Here is a 21,401-nt window from a genome sequence, read left to right on the forward strand (position 1 = left end):
ATATTTCAATAGCATCTCACGGCCCCAGTGAAGATCTGGGCCAAATTGTGGTAGGTGCTCCACGAACACACAGAGAGAGAGACAGACCTTGCTCGAAGAGCTCAAGGTCTTTAAATAGACAAAATAGTCAAAAGGTGGAAGGGGAAACTGAGGCACTGATCGGGGAAGTGACTTGCCCAAGGTTTCATAGGAAGTCGGGGGCAAAGTAGGGAGTAGAACCCAGGAGTCCTGGCTTCCAGTCTGGCTCTAAGAACAAAGACCAGGCAGCCTCTCAGAGCCTGGAATAAACCCCACGAGTCCCTTTCTAGCTCCTGTTGCTCAGAGACAGGAATGGACCCCAGGAATCCTTTCAAAAGAGCCCACCCCAGCCAGCCACCAGCAGCTTCCCGGCCCCTTGCAGAAGTCAAGGTGGGGCTGGGTTTTCTCTCAGCTCTGAGTTCAGCCAGATGCCCCAGTTCTGACTCGGCTCAGCCCACCTGAGCTAGAGACCCTTTGTCCTTCACCCTCTTGCAGCCACTGCCCGTGGAGGGCCCTGGCAGCAGGCGAAACGGAACCTTGGGGCGGGAGGGGAAGGTTGTGGGTTTTCTGTATTTGATGCCACACGTACAGGTTAATGCTGAAGAGGTGGAGGGAAAGTTGCTGATTAAGGTTTTTTTTGATCTGCGGAGGGACTCTGTGGTCTGGCTCTGTGTTCACCTCCTCTTTGCTCAGTTCATGCGCTGCTCCCAGGCTGGGGCGGTCACATGTGTCAGCGCCTTTAACTGCACTGGCCAGAAAAGGCAAAGCAAGAGCTGCAGAAATCTCTGATTATCAGCCCAATGGGCTCCTTCCTTCCTTGGTTTGTGGCTAGCGATGCTCAGCAGTCAGTAGCCAGATTCTCCTTTGCAGGAAGGGGCATTGTCTTTTGAGGCAGTGGAGCTCTGTGGATTTGAACCTCCTCCCCCTGCAAACAGCGGCAAAACTACGGCCAGATTCCCCCATCTCCATTGCTTGCTTAAATTCGTTTGAACTGCCCCTGTTTACGCCAGATGAGGATCGGGCCTGGGCTGGTTTCGCTAGCGTGGGATCAGAGCCCTATTCACCAACGCAGTCTTTCTCCCCACCCGTCTGCCTGCCCGGCTGTTGTGGGAATCTCTTGCTTCCCTCTGCCACTTGCCGTCAAAACCGATTCCAGGTCCACCCTCGCCTGTTGCCGTTCCTTTGATGACATAACTCGCCTCACTCCACCGTGTGTGTCTGTGGGTGGCAGGAGATGGTTTCCTGAAGCTGTCTGAGGGCGTGGGAGCAGCAACCCCGAGCAGAGAGGGCCCTAATAACAACTCTGGGCTGCTTTTCAGATCCTGCTCTCCCGGGACCAGGACACCTGGGTTCTATTCCTGGGCCCTGGGGGAGGTTGCCCCTGCATGCGTCCATGTCTCCACAAAGATGACACCCAGCTTCCCAGGGAAAAGCTGTGGAGAATCACCCAGTATTGTTCGTTGTCCTTGCCTCCAAATTCAGTCTGGATTCCGGTCCCCGTGGGGCAGTGAGTGATGGAAAGGGTCAGATACCCCCAGCTTAGCCCATACCCTTCCATCTATTTGGGCACTTAAACAGCTGCTGCCTCACCTGATTCTCTCACGCCTCTCCCCTGAGCAGCCACCTGTCGAGTGGGCTCCAAGGGCAATAAGCAGCCCGAAGCTAGAGATTCCTAGACGCCAAAGGCAGGGAGACCCCACTGAACCTCCAGCAGTCCACCCTCTCCAGGGCTTTGGCCACTGCTTCCGTCAGGCTCCTGGACTGTTAGATGTTCCCAGCAATTTCCAACTGCTCAGCCCCCAGCAGCATCCCAGGAGAATAACACTGTACTGCGGAGAGGGAGACCCTTACAAAACACTAAACCAGATTTTCTTCTTGTTTTCTTCCTCCTAATCTTCTGGTGTGTGTTGTAAACACCTGGGCAGAGCGAATGCGCTACTGTCGGAACCACAGAGCTGAAATCAACCCACCAAGCAAAGGGATTAAAATGTTTATTCTGTGTCTGTGGCTGGGACTGCTAGTGCTACCGTAATACACCTAATAAATAATAATGTACAGCACCCAGCACAACTGGGTCCTGGTCTATAACTGGGGCTCCTGAGTATAGATAGAGTATGAGAAAAACTAGCTTATCAGTTTCTGCTCCCTTACATTTACTCACCCGATATCTCTGCTGGGCTCTCGCCCACTTCATGCCTCTCTTAAAAACCGTTCCAATTAATAATTGTCTGCTCCAGTAATTTGTGTGTTTAGAGTTGACGAATTTAAAAATAAAAGACCTCAAATCCCACTCCCCCAGATACAGACCTGACCTTGGCTTTCCCTAGAGGCAGTGACTTACAGGATCTCTGTAAATTTCAGACCCCTTTTTCCTTTCCAAGAGCCTTTTGAGAAACAACGAGCCAGGTCCTTAGCTGGTGTGGATCAGTGTTGTTCCGCTGAAATCAAGGTAACAACCTGCTTTATACACTCTGAGGATCTGACCCAAATCCTTTGCTTCAAGATGTGTTGGGAGTTTTTTCAATTCATATTTTGTGTTACCAGAAAGAAAAATATTGCAACTCATAATAATGTTTCTAAGTGTGTCCCAGGTACTCATATAGTTTCAATAGAATCACTTTAAGATGTTGCTTGTTGCGTGTGTAGAAAATGGGGAGACATCAGGGTAGATTGATTTAAATAGAACTGATTTAAATCACCACTTTTAATCATAGGTTTCAGAGTCGCAGCCATGTTAGTCTGTATCGGCAAAAAGAACAGGAGGACTTGTGGCACCTTAGCAACTAACAAATTTATTTGAGCATGGTTTAAATCAGCAAAGAGGAAACCTTAATTTAAATAATCAAGTTTAATTGTGCTTTGTGTTTGTCCCTTTCAGTTATCTTCCTAAAGATTCTCTTTGGTTAGTAACCATTAAAGCATGTTGCTTTGCAACTGAATATGAATTTTACACTAAATTTGGTGCTGTTTTAGCTAACCAGGAGGCTACACTATATCTACACATATTTATTTAAGCAATTTATTTATAGCACTTAACCTAGTTTTATACAAATTTTTAATTTTTTATGATAGAAAATGGTGACTGATGCCTTTCTCATTTACTATATGTGTTGAATTTCTTATTCATTATTTGAATCAAGCTGGATGGAAATTGCAATTCAAACAAAACTGCATAAAAGCAGCGTTTTCCATTTTTTAAGTTAGTTAAATAAAAATACCTCTAATGTGCTGGATTCATAAGAAACAAAATAAGTGAATCAAAACATGTTTTGTATTTCAAACTAACTGATTTTCCTGGAAGATTTTAGAACTAATAGAGTTTGTCCTCTCACATCTTAGCTTTTATTCATAGACTGGAAAAGGGAAAAACAAGCTTTCTTGCTTTGTCAGGTCTCAGTTGGTTTCTTAACTTTGAATGAACTAGCCATTGAATTAGCTGAATAAACTGAAATGATGGAAGTGTTCTCTCTGCCTGTGCTCAAGAGGTTTCTGCTATCAAAAGCTGATTTAAAAGTACTTCAAACTCTGGTTGCAGACGCTTAGCCGGTAACTTAACACGAGTTCAGTGATTTGACTTTCTTTAAAATTTGGCATCTGTTTACTGCTTAATATTATTTTCTGCATTTCACTGAAATGATTTTAATCGATTATAATGAGCGTAGATCTTAACATAGGCGCAAATTTATTTTTAAATAGTTCACTTAAAAAATGTACCTGTCTTTACTTTAAATTTAAAAATATGATTTTTAAAGGGTTTTTTAAAGTCATTGATTTTTGTCCAGCCTGGGAGGCAGGTAGAACTGAAACTCTGATGTTAGGGCCCAGTTCTGCATAGCGCTGAGTGCCTTCAACTTCCATTGAAGATTTTTGCAATCTTTATAATTATGTGTATTGTGGTTGCACCCAGGAGCCCCAGTCATCATGGTACTAGGTGCGGTGCTGAGACAGAACACAAAGATGATCTGAGTTTTGAGGAACCCATCATGATGAGGCCACGCCACACGTTTTCTGCCTGGGGATTGTAGTGTTTGTGGTGTGGTTTAGCGCGTGTGTAACCCAAGAAGTAGATACTGCTGAATTCTGCCTTAGCTTTGGTAGAATTTCCACTGATCTAAGAATTCAAAGCTCTTAGGATAACTGGTTCCCAGACTACATCTTCTTTGTTGTGTGGTTTTCTCTTAATGTTGTGAATCCCAATAACCATTGTAGTTTCCTAAAGGCAATATATAGAAGTGACTAAACTAGCTAGCCGTGCCCCGAATCAGGGTATTTGAAATGTTGTTCTGTAGTGAAAGCAATTGTAATAACGTAGTTTGAACTGATTTGCGAAAGTGATTTCATCTCCTGTGATCAGTTAACACAAATATATTTAACTCTTGGGCAAAATGTAGTTTCCTTGTCAGTGATATTCAAGCCTCTTATCTGAGGCACTGAGAATATAATGAAAGTGTATTCATCGGCAGAGAGTTTTGCTTTGAAGGGAGGTGATAAACAGATACAGACAGAGAGAAGAATAAAGGACGGTAGCAAGAGCTGAGGTTTCAGAGACTATATTGATGCGTTGGGTTCTTCAACCTGAAACTGCTTTTTAAAATACATCTCTCTTCCTTTCCCACATTTCAATTAGTGATGCCATATTCAAATAAAAACTCAATGTTTTTTTTTTCCAAAGCCTGTCAGTTGTCAGGGTGGGACAGAGAGGAGTGGGGTTCGTAGGAGTAAGTGAAATTTCATGGTTGTCTCTTTAATGGAAGCGCATATTTTGTCAAATTTCATCTCCAACTACATATATATTTCCAGCTACAGCTCTTACAGTAGAAGCCATGTTCAAATCAGACACGGTATGATTTGGATGAATATGGGCTGCAAAAGATTTGCAAGGAATAGTTCTGCAAGCCGTTCGTTCGTTCTTTCTTAGAAATGGTAGCGATTTGGGGCCTGATTCTACCTCCTGGCTAGACCTGTAGCCCCACCAGAATCCAAATGTGCTGGCAGACACATTTATTTCTGATGGACGATTTTACCTCTGCAAACAGGAAATAATTATATTCTCCCCTCCAATATAAAATGCATTGAGGTCTATGGATGAAAATTGCTAGGTAAGAGCTAGGGGTGGTTGTTATTATTTCTTTATATTACACACAGAGGACGTGATGATGTGACTTCTAGAATCAGAGTCCCCTGGGATCTAGTGAAATTATTTAAGGTCTGGTGACCAAATGACTTAGTGGATTGATTCGATCTGGTGATTGAGAAGGGGGAAATGAAATAGCAGAGTTATAGTGTAAGAGTAAGGAGTAGATCTACAAGAATGGGTTGAACTCTGGAAAACGTGCCTGAGAGAGAAAGATAGACTGAAGAAGCTCAATCTACAGGTATTTCATTTATCCAAGAGAAGATTAAGAGGTATCTTGATTATGGACAACCTGGGGAAGAGATTTTTGATCATAGGTGATTGGTTAATCTAGCAGAAAAAAGCAGAATTAAATCCAGTGTCTGGAAACTGAAGCTAGATGAATTCAGACTAGAAATAAGTGCACATTTTTAGCAGGGAGGGTAACTAACCACTGGATCAGTTTACCCAGGACTGTGGTGCATTCTCTGTCTCATGGAAATTCTCGGATCAAGACTGGGTGCCTTTCTAAAAGATAAGATTGAGTCTTTAAGATGCCACCGGACTCCTCGTTGTTTCTAAAAGGTAAGGTCCTACTCAATCAGAAGTTACGCAAAAGGTCAAACTAGAATAGAGGATCATAATGGTCCTTTCTGACCTGTAAAAGCAGCAAAGAGTCCTGTGGCACCTTATAGACTTACAGACTTATTGGAGCATGAGCTTTCGTGGGTGAATACCCACTTCATTGGATGCATGTAGTGGCCTGAACTCTATGCAAACTTTAGCTACCACAGCCCGATCCTGTGACTGGGGGAGTCAGCCTGGCTAGGATCTGTGGCACAGTTATAGTTTTCCGTGAGTGTGGAGCTGGGAGGGCGGGGGGGAAATGCGTTTGCAGTAAGGAGTTTGAGCATAGAGTGATTGTTGATGCTTTGGCATGGTTCTGAATTCTTTTCAGCAAATTGGGGACCTGATCCTATGGAGGGCTGAGCTTCCTGATCTCAGAATGATAGGCGCTCAGATACTTTTGTGATTGATCACTCCAAGTCACTAGAGAAAGAAAGCGAAGCAAGTCAGTCAGTAATAAAAGAAACAAATTAACTAACTTTTTTGGAGACGGGTCCTAGAGATTGCTGCATTCTCAACCTGAATTCTCTCTCTAGGGGACCTAGCGTGTGTGTCTTGCCGGACCATTGGTAACTTACCTATTTTGAAATTGACTAAGGTCAGGATTTTCCAAAAGACCCCAGCACCCATTTAACTATTATCATTTATTTCAATTGAAACCACAATTTAAAAAAATGCCCGTGCAAAATGGCTCTAAAATTAATTAGAGTCACAGCCACAAATGGTTACTACCCAGAGGCAAAATAAAACAAACTTCGGGCACCAAAAATATTTAGACAGCAAACTAAGTGGCTATATATCTTCAATCAAGGTCACAGTGTCGGGAGCTGAGCCCATGAAAATCTGGTTTTGTATGTCATAACTTTTTGGGTTTCTTTTTTTAGCGTCTGATTCAATCTGTTACTGAAATAAACCTCTGATCTCGGTCAATTCATCTCTCGCCTTAACTGACTGAAGATGTTTATACATGTTCAAAATCCCAAAATTAATAAGATGGAACAAATAAGACTTAAAATCTTTTCGCTTCTTTCCAAGAAGTATTTCAAATCGGCATCAGTCGGAAACATTGGGACAACACAATTAGGTTTTGGACAGTACAAGAATATCCTGAATGTATATCTCAGCCTGTTGCTATTTAATAACACAGCAGAATGCAAAAAGCTGACTTTGTTAACTTTCTATGTTGTGAATAAATTTCATTTTCACAGAATATTTGAGGATCTGTTAGTGGGGAGAACTATCCCAATGGTCCTTTTCATTCAATTATAAAGACTAATTAAGTCCTACTCAAATCCAGCAGGTATCAATGCTAAACATCTTTCTAATTAGTGTAGTGCTTAATGTAAATTTTAAAAAAATGTTTGAGATGCAAAATAAAAAGAAATACTCAGAGGGAAGATGAGATTCCTAAATATGCAGTCAATTTCACAGTAGTGAAGCAGTGTTGTATTAATTAGAATATGCTGATTATTAAAACACTTTATTTAAGAATTAAGCAGATCCATATCTTGTGCACAGTTATACAGTTGCTTTTGTTTTAGCATAAATGAGTTTGACTTTATAGAATAATTATCATGTGTTAATTAAACACCACATTACGGTGGTTTAGCAAGATATACATCTGTCAGCTCTTCAATCCTCCATTGTGTTCAAACATCGGTTTGCTTAACATCAGTTCCTTTTTGATGATAAGAGATTGTGAACTGTTTGATAGTGAAGTTTCACAGTCAAACCGAAGCGACTCTTAGACCCTCTGAGCAACGGCTGTGGAAAAAGAACACGATCTAGCAATTATTATGAGCTATGTACATCTTTCTTGTGTATAGTGGGTGTTTAAAAATTCTTTGGGCCTGATCCTCAGCTGATGTGATGTCAGCCTCGCTTTATGGGCTCTGGGATCTGGCTCTTAATTTCTAATTTGTGTGGAATTTAAAGCCAGATTTTCAATACAGTTGAGCTCCTATAGGTGCTGAATTCTGGAAAATTGAGTCTTTATTTTGGTGCCTAAATAAAAGCTGAGGTCTTTTGGGGAAATCTCTCCCCTATTGTGGGTGCAGACCACTTGAAAATCTGCCCCAAAATAAATGCATGATCCTGCAGCGTTGAAACTTGAATTTAGTAAGAGAAACAGCATCATTCTACAATGTTTTTATTTTAAAACAGTAAAACATCTTCAGCTGCAAAGGCACAACCAAGACTTTTGTCAAAGGGTAATAACTGTGCCGCTCCCTTTGCATGGAAAAGGAACGGAAAGCAAGGGTTGAACTTTAGAGCAAGATTCTGGATTAATCAGACACACGTCCTAGATAAATGAAAATATCTCTATGTCAAATACACAATGGAAAGTAGACACCGCTGAGCGCAGTATCTCTCTGCCTATGTTAACAGCAGAAGCTTAAGAAATGTGCAATCTAATTAGCATGCTGCTGCTCTCTTAACCCAGATCTACGCTTCAAAATTGTCCCAGTATCATTTACATTGGTTTGGAATGTGATTGACTGATTTGCTTGCTTGCAGATATAATTACATCCGTACAACCCCTAGTGTGGATGCAGTTATACTGGTATAAGGGTACCTTTGGGATAGCTTCTTCCCCCAAATGGTACAACTTTCTAGTGCGGCCAAGTCTCATCATTTTTTATGTGCAAAATTTTCTTGGAAGTTTGTTCACTGTCAGCTTATTTCAGCTGTTTCCTGTTGTGAATTTTAAAAAAGTTTTCGATTGGTTTGTTAATTTTATGTATATTAAATCTTGCATTGCCTAAGCAGGGACAAAACTGAAACAGGCGACAAAAGTCCTGTAGATAGTATTTAGTTGATGAATGAGGATTATTTTGGGTAACAAATGACCTGATTTTTTTTCAACACCAGCCCAGTGTATAGAGCCAGGTAATCGACTCCTTAGTGAATATTAATGTTGTGTCATTTTTCAACTGTAATATGATGCCCAAGCTCCCCTTTATTTGTAATTTATCTGGATTCAACATACCTCTAAGTTTTATTTTAAACTCTGTCTAATCTAGTTTTATTTTAAACTCAGTCGATCTGCCCACCTGCCTGTCTAGCCTGTTTTATCTTCGTATCCCCCTTTGCCATGGTATCCGGGTGCCTTTCACATAACACCAATAGCGTATAGCTGGGTCTCAGTAGACTTTCCCCATTTTTCGTCGTCAACATCCTGCTTGTGGCTCGGTTTTGGGGGCTGATTTTTTTTTTAATTTAATTTCAACTTTTGGCTTTGCTGCAATTTTATTTCATAACTGTCAGTAACAAAGACTTGCGAGAAATAATTATGGTGTTGAGTGACCCACCTGGGGGCCAGATATTTAAAACCAGCTTGGCACCCACTTAGAGACCAAAATAACAGGCCGGATTTTCAGATGTGCTCAGTAGATTGGATTTGGAAAATCAGCTGCTCGGAAAACCTGGCTGTAAGCAGGTCAGTGGGAACTGGGGACTTCAGAGTCTGAGTATGACAGTGAAGGAGGTTGCGTACAGCCAGGGCTATCAATAAACACGGGCCCTAAACTTGTGGTTTTTTGCACAGCCGACCCGTGGGAGGTTCCTTACCCTGTAAAGTGGAGAGGGGAGGTGGCTATTTGACTTTTTTCTGCAGCCCGTCTTGTCTGCCCTGACTGGTTTGGCACCCCCAGAACAACACCTGTCTGAGGCACTGTCTCAATCTCCAAACCTAAACTAAAAAAAACCCCAATCTTTTTAAGTTGAGGGGACTAGGGGGGGAAACCCAGCCCGAGATACCGCCTCCACGTCTAGACCCTGTGGGCTTGTTTTCGAAGCTGTGGGTCTCACGGGGCCCCCAGATCTCGGGATCTGCTTTGTTCTGCAGACACCCAGAAAGCTGAGTAACTAGTTGGGGGTGTGGAATGTGCCTTGACATCGTCATGAGTTCGTAATCGGGTGTTTTCAGTTTGATTAATGTGGGGAAAGTGTTAACGAGTCACCCCGCCTTTGTGGATGCTCAAACCCATTCCAATAAGTCACTTTTACTCAAACAGCCCGTCCCAGGCCCCGCACCGAGTTATTGTGTGCCGAGCAAGAGAAGTAAAAAAAACCACCTCGTGAGACTTCCTCGCAGGTGTCCCGATCGAAGTGTGCAAGGGAGAGCATTTTGCCTGTCTCTCCAGCTTGGTGACACTGAGAGCACATGGGTGTCAGCGGGGCGGCTACACCACTGGAGAGATCTGCCGGAAGGTATCGCAGGCTGCTTTCTAAGGCCAGTCCAGGTGGCAGAGTTGCAAACGGTGCCTCGTTAGGTCACAGCCTGTCGTCTTTGCTGATTTCAGGGAGAAAACAGTAAAGACTCCTCCCCATGCTCTTATCTAGATAACAAAGCTCTTCACTAGTACATCTCAAAGCCCTTTCCAAAGGAGGTCAGGATCATTAGCTCCATTTTGGGGAAACCGAGGCACGGGGAGGGGAAATTGCTTGCCCGAGGTCACCCAGCAGTAGTGCTGTGAATAGACCCCAGATCTCTTGAGTCTGAGAGTCTGTCCATGCTGCAGTCCGAGGCATGACTGCAGCACGTGTAGGCATATCCCTGCTAGCTTTGATCTAGCCGGCTCCATTGCCAACAGCAGGGAAGCAGCACAGGCTGTATGAGGGTGCTGGGAATCCTGGGTACGTCCTCGAGCGGTGAGCCCATGCATCCAGGGCTTCGTCGCTGCTGGTATTCGAACTGCTGAGATCAAAGCGAACCCAGGGGTTTTCTCTGCATGCTGCGGTCAGAGCTGTGTATGCAGGGTAGGGGGATCCCCGCTCCAGGACTCTATCCATTAGGCCATGCTGCCTTCCTGCTACAGCCTCTGTGCCCACACTGCAGAATGGACTCAAGTCACCTCACATTAGCCTCGGCCTCTGAGAGTTAAATTCCCCTGAGGAGTCTGTCGGGAGGCCAGGAAGGCGGCGCGTGTCAGGCTGTGAGTTCCCTGTGGCAGTAGGGAGTCCCAGGCCTGACCCTCCCTGTGTCGCCTGGCTCCAGGTAGGCCATCTCCTCCAGCCTCACAGCCAGCCGGCATGAGCACCACAGCTAAGCTCCAGCCGCAGCCTCCCTTTGCAGGTCTGACTTGGGCCCCTCCGTGGCGAGCAGACGGGATGGCAGAAGGTGCACCGACGTGGGCAGTGGGAGATGGGGCTATCAGCCTGCCCTGGTTCCATGCCACGCGGGCAGCAAGCAGGGAGCTGGCCACAACAGCAGGCGGGCACCTGCCCTCTCTGAACTGGTCTGGGCTCTGCATTCGAGGAGGCAGCCAACCCCGCCAGAGTCACTCAGCCCTCAGATTGTCAGCTCTTTAGCGCTGGATGGGGAACGGGGGACACAGATTGGACAGGCCTGTTGGGGCTAACTGGGAAAGAGGAGAGTGTACGGGGTGGGGCTGAGAGAGCCAAGAGTTCTGGGTTCGGTTCCAGGCTCTGGAAGGAAGTTTGGTCCAGGCTGGTGATGAGAGCCAAGGGTCAGGACTCCTGGGTTCTATTCCTGACTCTGCCAGTGGCTGCTTTCTATCAACAAACCAGCAGGGATGCCCCAGCCTGTGAAGAGCCTGCAACTCAGCTTGGCAAGGAAGCCAGCCCCTGTTGGTGCCAGGTGAGGGGAGGGGCACCTGCTTGCACAGGGGATAACCCTCCTCCACCCTGCCCTGCCCCTGGCTTTCCTCCAGGGCTGCTGAGTTGCTCAGTTCTGTTTTACGAGTCTGCCTTGGCCCCGGTGCTGTAACGTTTTGTTAGGACACATCAGTCAGCTGGTATTAACCAAGCCTCATGTAACACACACACACACACCCCGCACCCACGCATCCCTGGCAGCCAGGCACCCTCCCTGCAACGACGAGATTCCGCTCCCAGACCTGTGGAAGGAACCCAGGAGTCCTGGCCCTGCCCCCTTCTGACAGATTCTGCTCGGGTGCTGAGGTTGACATTTCCATCCCTCACGTTAGGCTCCCGCATTTCATAACGAGCCATCTCTGTGCAAGGGACCCAGTTTGCAAAGGCGCTGAGCTGTGCGGTTTGTGGCTCCTCAGCAAAGCAGGTCACATTGGACACCAAAATCTGAGGTCTAGGGGTTTAATTTTGGCCTTTGAGTGTGAAGGTAAATCTTAATTTTCCGCAACTAAAGCAATCAACACCATCAAGTAAACATTAAACAGGAGGGTTTACTAGAGCAGCTGTCTGGAAGTCAGGACTCCTGGGTTCTCTTCCCTGCTCGGGGTGGGGGGTGGGGTCTAGTGACTAGAGGAGGGGCAGGGGGCTGGGAGTCAGGACTCCTGGGTTCTCTTCCCAGCTGTGGGAAGGGAGTTGTGCCTAGTGGTTGGAGCAGGAGGGGGCAGGGCGTCTGGACTCGGGTTCTATATCCAATATGCGTGACCTTGGGCAAGACTCTTCCATGCTCCGTGCCTCAGTTTCCCCATCTGAGGCATTCCCTCCTTATGCAGAGTGCAGTGAGATCTAAGGGCCAGGGAGCTAGGATTATTTTGCTGGCTATGGCTTTGCTGGTAGGTCACGAATGCCCCATAGGTTCTGCCCATGGTCCGGAGGAGTGGGGAAGGGAAACACACTGAACTTCAAAGCAACCTGTGATCTGATCAGCCCCTCCCCATGGTGGCTGCTGCACGGACGTTTTTCTGTTTTCTATTAATATGTAAATATGCTGATCTTTCCTGGAACTCAGGGCAGGGGTCACCGCTAAACAGCCCTGGGCGCCCCACGGCCAGAACCACAACCTCCACAGCCTCATGCTTTTGAAAAGTGGGGCGGGGGGAGGTGTTAAACCACCAGTTAAAGTATGGATCCACCAGGTTCTTGTGCAGCTCATCTAAAAGGCTCAACTTCTGACTGGGAGGAGGGCAAGGAAACCAGTGACTGCTCAGCATTGTAGAGGCCAGGAGTGACCTTCAGCTGAGGCTCTCAAAGTACCCTGTAACCCGTACGAGCTCCATTTTACAGGCGGGGAAGCTGAGGCACAGGGAAGTGGGGAGCGGCTTGCCCAGTAATTTAGCGGGCAATGCAGCCAAGGTGTCCTGATTCCCTCTCACCCCTACTCTAGCTACTCAACCCACTACCTCCCAGAGCTGAGAAAAGAACCCAGATGTCCTGATTACCAGTCTTCTGATCTAACCACTAGATCCCACTGCCCCTGACAGCTGGGAGACGAACCCTGGAGTCCCCTGCTCTCACCACTAGTCCCCCCACTCTCCAATTAGTGTGAACACCTGCGTAAGCTTTGAGAGTTTTGCAAGGGATCCTCAGAGTTTAGGCTGTGTACTGAAATAGCACCAAGGGGCTCCAGCGTGAGACCAGGGCCCCTTGGGGGCCGGGGCTGCCCTCATGCGTCCCGTCGCTCTCCAAGCCGTGGAGCAGAGGTGACTGGGTGCTGAAAGGGTCGTGACCAACTGAGTAGCTTATAAGAGAGGAGGAAGAATAGAGAGAAATCCCTCTACCTGGGCCCATCCCCATAGCATCTGGGCTTGGGCTCTAGGGTGACCAGACGTCCCGATTTTTGGTTCTTTTTCTTATATAGGCTCCTTTTACCTCCCCAACCCGCATCCCTATTTTTCACACTTGCTGTCAGGTCACCCTGTTGGGCTCCCTCCCCTCTTGAGTGTAAACACGGCACATTGCACAACACCGCTGGGCAGCAGGCTATTGCCTCGCACAGACAGGGAACCGAGCCACAGAGAAGGTCGCCCAGGGAGCCTGTGGTCAAGCTAGGCCCACGGCTGGCCTACTTGCCTAACCACTGGGCCATCCTTCTTCTCCTGCGGGCTGGGGCAGCAGCGGTTGAGCCATTTCTGGCCCTGCTACCTCTGTGCCTCTCCAGTGCACCCACTCTGCAGGGCATATGCCCCTCAGCTCCATAGCAGCACTGAGCATGTCCGGCTTTCCCTTCTCCCAGGCCAGGTCCTGGCCGGCCCCAGCTTGGCGTATGCCCCTTGGGCGAACGAAGCCAGCATAAGGCGCAGCATGCACAGGTTTAAGTAGGCCGTGCCATCCCCGATGGGCCAGCAAAGCCTGAGGGGGCAGGAGCGGGTTAAATAGCAACATGGCAGATGGGGAGGATGTGGACCTGGATTCTCAATGGTCTGTGGGCTCCTCACTTTCACTGGCAAGGAGCCTGCGTCCCTTTGAGGACGTGGGGCTTGGAGACTCAGCTAACCAGCCATGCTAAAGCTGGGAGCCCCAGCTGGCACCGAGCTTTGTCCACATGGGAGCCGCTGGCCTGTGCATGGTCCATGGCCCCCTTAGGATGTGTATCTGGCTCTTTAGCTGGAGCTGCCTTTGGTTTTGGAGGTCCCTGGAGGTGACGGGAGCAGCCGTTAATTAACACGCTGATTTCGGCCGATGGGTGGCTTGAATCTGCTCCTAATTGATGCAACGTAGGCCGGTTTAAACGAGACTGAGAGCAGCCCCTCCCGGGCTGTTGCGCTGGTTTAGTTTGAGCGGGTTGAACGCCACACTCTGCATTAAACTGCAGTCGCCCGTGTGTCTGGACAAGGCCGCAGAGGGGAGAATTGGCCTCCCGGAGCCCTGCTTTCCTGTCCCACGCTGCATCCACTTCCCCACTCCGTTACTCGCATCTCATGACTTAGCATGTTTTCCCACGTGACCCCCATATCAGTAAGTTCCATTTGCCCTACCCCACCCCCACCGCGGGCGCGTGGAACTTCCCATGACGCCACGGGAAGCGTGACACGGACCCGCCCGCTGATGCCCCTCGGTGGTTAAAATCAGGAACATTGGCCGGGGCTGGTTCCCGGCCAGGTTACGCTGCACTTTTTTGGTATCAAAGGATTTTTTTTTTTTTTTTTGGTGGAGGGGCCCGTTGTTGCTTCCTTCCCTCCGAAGTCTTGGCTTCATCATCTTACTCAGACACCCGCGGGCATCACACGTCAATTATGGGGTTGCTGTGGGGGATTTCGCCTGAGACCTCGCTGACCTTTCTCAGGTCGAATTTACTGGCATCAGCCATCACCTGAAAATGTGAGTTACTGGCAGCTTGCTCTCTGGCTTTTGAGTTTTTTGACTAAGTCAGGCACTGGGTTCCTGTTTCTGAGTCAAACCCGGAGCCCATTCCCACCGATTTAATTTGCTATAGATAGATTGAAAAGACCAAAAAAAGAAAAAAATTACAATCATTCTGTTGTGAGGTTAGAGGCGAATCAATTGAAGCTTGTGGTTTTTTCTTCTCGTTGGGTCTGAGCAGTGGGTGGTTGCAGAGAGGAAATGGAATGCGTAGGATAGAGGATGATTGTTATCAGACAAACTTACTAGCCCCCGTGTTGTTTAAGGAAATACAGGAATGTATCAGCATGCAAAAGCTGGCCCCGGCTGCGTTAGGGCAACCTGAAAGAATTCCCTTCCTGATCCCAGGCTTAGCTGTTGCCCTGATGCAGGAGAGTCGACATCCCTTCCCTCGCTTGCTATTGTAACTCTGGCTATTCTCGTTAGCCCCATAAGAGTCCAGCCCCTTCTACTGTGCTGCGAAGCTCTTGGCTTCGGGGAGATCTTGTCTCGGCGAGTTCCGCAGGCTAATTCTGTGCTGGGGGAAGAAGTGGGTCGAGGGGAGTTGAGAGTGTGCAGGTGTGTGCGCACCAATTGTACACACGCAGTGTGTGATGTAAGCACAGAGCAGCGGTACTGAGCCCAAAGGAACCCCTGGTGTAACGGCACAGAAGTCCCTGCATTTGGGCTAATTCTCTGCTCCTTTTTAATGGTCTGCAGAGCCCTGTTTTCTCCGGGGTGCCTGGATCGTCTGAGTGTACTTGGTCCTGGTGAATGACACCCGCAGCTTGTCCACAGCTCCCACAGGCAGCATCAGGGTGAGGGCCAGACACATGGTACCCTCTACCCACCTGGAGAGGGGAAGTCAGTCTCCATTATGACTCCACCAATGGGAGTTAGGCCCCTAAATCCCTTCAAGGATCAGGGCCTTAGTATCTCAGGTCAGGGCCAACTGCAGATGTTCTCACACATGCTCCTTTTTGCATCAGTCTCCTTGCAGCCGCAGTCTGGGTCGCTCCTTGCTAATTTAGTTAATAAATCCATCCTGGATGGGGTAACCTATGAATACTGCTGTTTCTCTAACGAGCCACGGCCCAGCGGGGGATGTGGCTTATAGAACGGCAACAGGGGTGGGGAGGGCCTTCAGGGTGAAAAAGGCTTCTGGGTGCCTCCGTGGTTGCAGCGGGCTAGGAGCTCTGGTGTTGCTGCGTGTGTCAAGCCAAGGGGAAGGGCCTGGGTCAAGCGAGATTCAGCCCATCTCGCCGCAGCCACGCCAGGGCATCTCAGCGCTCCATCCCGCCTGCTCTCTCAGCTCCCCACGGCAGCAGATCAGACCATGGACCCACCTTGCCCTGACCCCCTTGTGACGTTGCACACTGTATGATTTTCTGGAAGTATGCTGATGAGTGTGAATATAATGTAACTAAAATATGCTTCATACAAAAGATCTCTTGTGAGGTATCATTACAAAGCTAACATTCTACTGAGTTGGTCATCCTATTTGTATAAATGTATCTGAAACTAGAAATATGAAATATAGCTCTGAGCGCCTATTGTAATTATCCAAAGTGTGGACCATTGATGGTGCTCTGGAATCTTGATGGCTCCCATCAACCAGGACAATTGACTGTGGATGGCTCTGTTTGCAGGCAGGCCTTCCTGTGAGCCAGGCTGGGGGGAATGAAGGCTTGGGGGTCTTACAGTGACATGTGAACATCTTTAACATGGTGTTTTTCCACTGAGAAAGAGGGGTGGGAACCCAGAGGGACAAAGGATTCCCGCCTTATGCAAAAGATATGTAAGTGGGTTGGACAGAATAAAGGGGGCAGCCACCATGAGAAATCGTTCCAGCTCAGGTGGTAGCTAGGCAAGGGCTGTACTAGGGGAAAGGATTGTGCCCAGACTAGAAGGCGTCCAGTCTGTGAAAGAATCATAGACTATCTGGGTGGGAAGGGACCTTAGAAGGTCATCAAGTCCAACCCCCTGCTCAAAGCAGAAACATTGAGCATTGGCCTGCTAAACCCAGGGTTGAGAGTTCAATCCTTGAGGGGACCACCTAGGGCAGGAGTTCTCAAACTAGGGGTCGGGGGGTCACGAGGTTATTACATGCGAGGTCGCGAGCTGTCAACCTCCACCCCAAAACCCCGCTTTGCCTCCAGCATTTCTGATGGTGTTAAATATATAAAAAGTGTTTTTAATTTATAAGGGAGGGTCGCACTCAGAGGCTTGCTACGTGAAAGGGGTCACTAGTAAAAAAGTTTGAGAGCCACTGACCTAGGGATCTGGGGCAAAATCAGTACTTGGTCCTGCTAGTGAAGGCAGGGGGCTGGACTCGAGGACCTTTTGGGGTCCCTTCCAGTTCTATGAGATAGGTAGATCTCCAGATATTACTATATCTCTGAGGGTGAGATTGTATCTGTATTCAGTTTTATTACTCTACTAGGCTTAGACTTGAGTGTTTTGTTTTATTTTGCTCAGTAGTTTCACTTTGCTCTGTCTGTCACCACTTGGAACCACTTAAATCCTACTTTTTGTATTTAATAAAATCACTTTTTACTTATTAACTAACCCAGAGTACGTATTAATACCTGGAGGTGAGGGGGCAAACAGCTGTGCATATCTCTCTATCAGTGTGATAGAGGGCGAACAGTTTGAGTTTACCCTGCATAAGCTTTATTTGGGTTTAGACCCCATTGGGAGTTGGGCATCTGAGCGTTAAAGACAGGAACACTTCATAAGCTGCTTTCAGTTAAGTCTGCAGCTTTGGGGCACGTGGTTCAGACCCTGGGTCTGTGTTGGAGCAGAGGGGCATGTCTGGCTCAACAAGACAGGGTGCTCGAGTCCCAAGCTGGCAGGGAAAGCAGTGGCAGAAGTAGTCTTGGCACATGAGTTGGCAGCCCCCAGTGGGGTTCTGTGATCCAACCCATCAAACCCCTCCCCCCGGCTGAATCACACCTCAAAAGGCCGAAGGGAGTGGACTAGACAGGGCAGATCAAACATTTGTGATTCATCGAAGCCAGGATCTGGCCCCACTTGCAACCCTGCCGATTCCATCTAGTCCCATGTCCTGCTTTGGCTGGAGGCTAGGAGAGAAGCAACTCCCTTCCTGACCCCTGCCCATGCAATAGCCCTGGAGCCTGTGATTTACTAGCCTCTCTCCCTTAGCTTCATGGGGCCTGTAAAGCCCTGTATCAGCGTGTTTGTGCCGATGGAAAGTTATGGTGCTTCCCCCGCCCCGTGGCCCCATTAGCTCGCTCCTGCCGGGGGGTGATGGGGAGTTGTTTACTGGTACCTGCCTGCAAGCAGCAGGTAGGGGTTTTCACCTGTTGTTGTGTGGTGAGCAGTGGAGGGGAGGCTGTGAGATTTCTCTGCCCTGGAGAAGTTTCTGCCTTCCTGCGTGGTAGGAGGTGCGTCCCAGTTGTGGGTTAGCGTCAGGCAATCTGCTGCCTGCTGAGGTTTCGAAGACGATAGGGGGACGAGTTCTCGGTCCTTATTTAGGGCGCCGATCGCCTGGTTCATTACACAGTGGGGGGGGGGGGGAGGGAGACATCGATAAGGGAAGCTCTAGAGAGGAAGAACAAACCAAATGGGCGCCTGGCGTATCGCAGAGCAAACTAGCGCAGGAGCTGGGCCTGTGCCAGGCGGCTGCCTGCGGGGGGCGGGGAGGAGACGCTCGGGAAAGCAGCCGTTGGGCCTGGAAGGTGTGAGCTGTGGTTATACATGGCCCTTTGCAAGGGGCTTTCATCTGAAGGACTCAGAGCTCTTTGATACTCACAGCTCCCCATGACCAGAGGCCCAGGGGGGTTAGGAAGACGCAGAAGCTGCTGTCCTGCTTCTCATCCCTGTTGGATCAGCCCCTCCCATAGCTCGGCATGGATCCCAGGAGTCCTGATGCCCCATCACCCCGCTCTAACCACTAGACCCCACTCCCCACCCAGAGCTGATGATAGAACCCAGAAGTCCTGGCTCTCAGCCCCCCTTCTCTAACCACTAGACCCCACTCCCTTCTCAGAGCTGGGGATAGAACCCAGGACCCAGATTCCCAGTCATCTGCCTCACATACCATCTCTCTCCCCCTTTCCAGCTTAATTTTTGGCATCACGTTCTTGCCACAAAGCAGCAGGGAACTCAGTGCATCAGTCCCCACAAACACTTTTCTGTCAGCAGAGCTCCCAACCCATGGGCCTCGACCCTCGGATACTCGGAGCCAAAGACTCTAAGCCCCAGTGACACTGGTCGGACCCTGGGTGTGTACGCACGAGCCGGGCGCGATTCCTTGGTTTGCTCCAGGCTGTTTATTCAAAGTCCCGACCCTCCTTTAAAATTGTGCGCCAACCCCCACTCCCTAGCAGTGACAGGCCTGGGGGATTTGCAGGAGTTATTTCGGTGGTAGATTTTCTTGCCCTTCTGGGAAAAGTTTACCCCGCACCGGATTCCCTGAACGGCAGTCTAGGGCCTGACACATGCACAGCCATAGCCCCACCCCAAACGGCAGCCCCGCCCCTCTTCGGGCCAGCAGCAGGTTTGACTCCCCCGGAAATGAGGCTGTTCACACCTCTCCGAGCTGTTGGTGTAGGCTGTCTGCAGATTCGGGCAGGCATTGGTTGTACTCGGGGCCCGTTTTCAAGCTTTTCTGTACGTCCTTGAGGAGTAACTTTTCTTTTTTAAATGAAAGCTGAATTTCAGCGCTCATCCCCTAATTCCAGCAGCTGGGGCCTTAGGACAGACTACGGGGTCTATGCCTTTATCCAGCCTTTATCCCCACAATACACCCCTGCTTATTACCGCAAGATCCTAGGCGTCTCAGTATCTTCTGAGAGGATTTGTGTCTGTCTCAGGTATTTCTCACCAGTGGTTACAGCAGGGTGTGCCGGGGAGGCTGGGAGCCAGGACTCCTGGGTTCTGTTCCTAGCACTCAAAGGGGAGTGCCAGGGCTGCCTATCCAGCTCCCTAAGGAAAACCCCCTGGCGAGCAGAATGCCCAGGCAGCAGTTGCCTGCGAAGGGGTTAAGGGCAGGCCTGGCTGGCCGATTATGAGATGATCTCCAGGTTATGTAACCGGCCATCATGTGACGATAATCTCCGGGGGGAGGGGGCAGGATGCTTAGGGCTATTGCCAGTCTGCGACTTGCCGGTTTTTCCCAGCACCCAAGACGATCTGCTGCCCTCCCGGATGGGCCCTCAGCCCCATGGCCCTCCCTGCCCTCCAGGAAACTTGTGCCCTGGCCCATCCAGAGCTCCAGCTGCGTGTTGTTCTCTCCACAGTCCCGCCGAAGGGTGGAGATGGGGACCCTAGTTAGGTGGCTCTTGGGTGATTGTCTGGGGTCGCCTTCCTGCCCTGGCTCCCTCTTGTGGCCTCCCTTTCTCCCTGGCTTTCCCCACCCTGCGCCCTTGGCTAGATCAGCCAGCACCAGCCCTACACCACGGCCTGGCTCGGAGAAAGCTTCGTCATGCAGAGGGATGTGCTACGGAGCCACGCTGCCTAGTGGTTAGAACAGTGGGCTGGGTGTCAGGACTCCTGGGTTCTGTGCTCTGCCTTCAGAGGGAGAGTGGGATGGGGTGTATGAGGTGTTAGGATATCAGGATCCTGGCAGGTTTCTGTTGCTGATTCTCAGCGGGCTGGGAGCCAGGACTCCTGGGTTCCATTCCCAGCTCTGCCCCTGCCTTGCTCTGTGCTTGAGCAAGTCCTTGCTGCTCCCTGTGCCTCAGTTTCCCAATCAGTGAAATCGACCCCTCTCCCTCCCTCCCGAGGCCACTGGGAGTGTGGCTGGGCTCTGCCCCTCTCTCCCTGCTGAGTTTGGCAGCTGGCTGGAAGGCAGGGGTGGGATTAGCAGAGGTATGCTGTCTGAGTGACAGCCCCAGCAGCCAGTTGCTGGTCGGGTTACCCCAGCGCACTGCAATCCCTACAAATTGGTATCCAGCCGGGCAAGCGCCCCTGCGCCCTGGCCAGTCCGTGGAATCCGGGCATGGGAGGAAATGTGAGACGAGGGTGCCCCAGTGTGGGCAAACTCTGCGTAACACGCAGCACTTTCCTGGGGAGTTGGCAAGGTAAATCCTTCCTCTCTGTGGGCACCAGCTTCCAGCCAAGCTAGTTTATTCACATAAAGGCTCCACCCGCAATCCTGGTGGCTGATTTAGCCATTTAAGGACCCCAGCTCTGCTCTCTCTTAAATGGGGTCACCCCTCGGGGTTCATTGAGAGGGTATGTTTAACAGAACCCAGGAGTCCTGGCTCCCAGCCTCCCTCCCCAGCTCTAAGCCACTAGGCCCCGCTCCCCTCCCAAAGCTGGGAATGGAACCCAGGAGTCCTGACTCTCAGCACCCCCACCCCACTGCTCTAAGGAGCATTAGACGACAGTGCCAAAGAGCCAAGCAAGGACAGCACTCATGATCCCTCTCTCTCTCTCAATCCTAGCGCAAATAGAAGTGATCCCGTGTAAGATCTGCGGGGACAAATCGTCAGGGATTCACTACGGGGTCATCACCTGTGAAGGCTGCAAGGTGAACAACACCCCAAATCCCCACTCCCACTGCGCCATCCTGCCCCCGCTTGCCTGATCTCTGCCACCAGGGGGCGCCCCGGGTGTGGGATTCCTTTCCAATTCCCTTAGTGGTGCCAAATACACAGAGCCC

General features: G+C 49.3%; 1 protein-coding gene across 4 annotated transcripts in view; it reads left to right on the top strand.

The window, feature by feature from the left end:
- RORC (RAR related orphan receptor C) overlaps nt 1–21,401 on the top strand; it is a 66,335-nt gene that overhangs the window by 32,851 nt on the left and 12,083 nt on the right. For all 4 annotated transcript variants that reach the window (XM_032767995.2, XM_075071109.1, XM_075071110.1 and 1 more), the window contains one exon: nt 21,184–21,269. In XM_032767995.2, coding sequence (XP_032623886.1) covers nt 21,184–21,269 — 86 coding nt within the window. The remainder of the gene's footprint in view (nt 1–21,183; nt 21,270–21,401) is intronic.

This window comes from Chelonoidis abingdonii, chromosome 11 (genome assembly GCF_003597395.2).
Source record: "Chelonoidis abingdonii isolate Lonesome George chromosome 11, CheloAbing_2.0, whole genome shotgun sequence".
NCBI classification, from domain to species: Eukaryota; Metazoa; Chordata; order Testudines; family Testudinidae; genus Chelonoidis; species Chelonoidis abingdonii.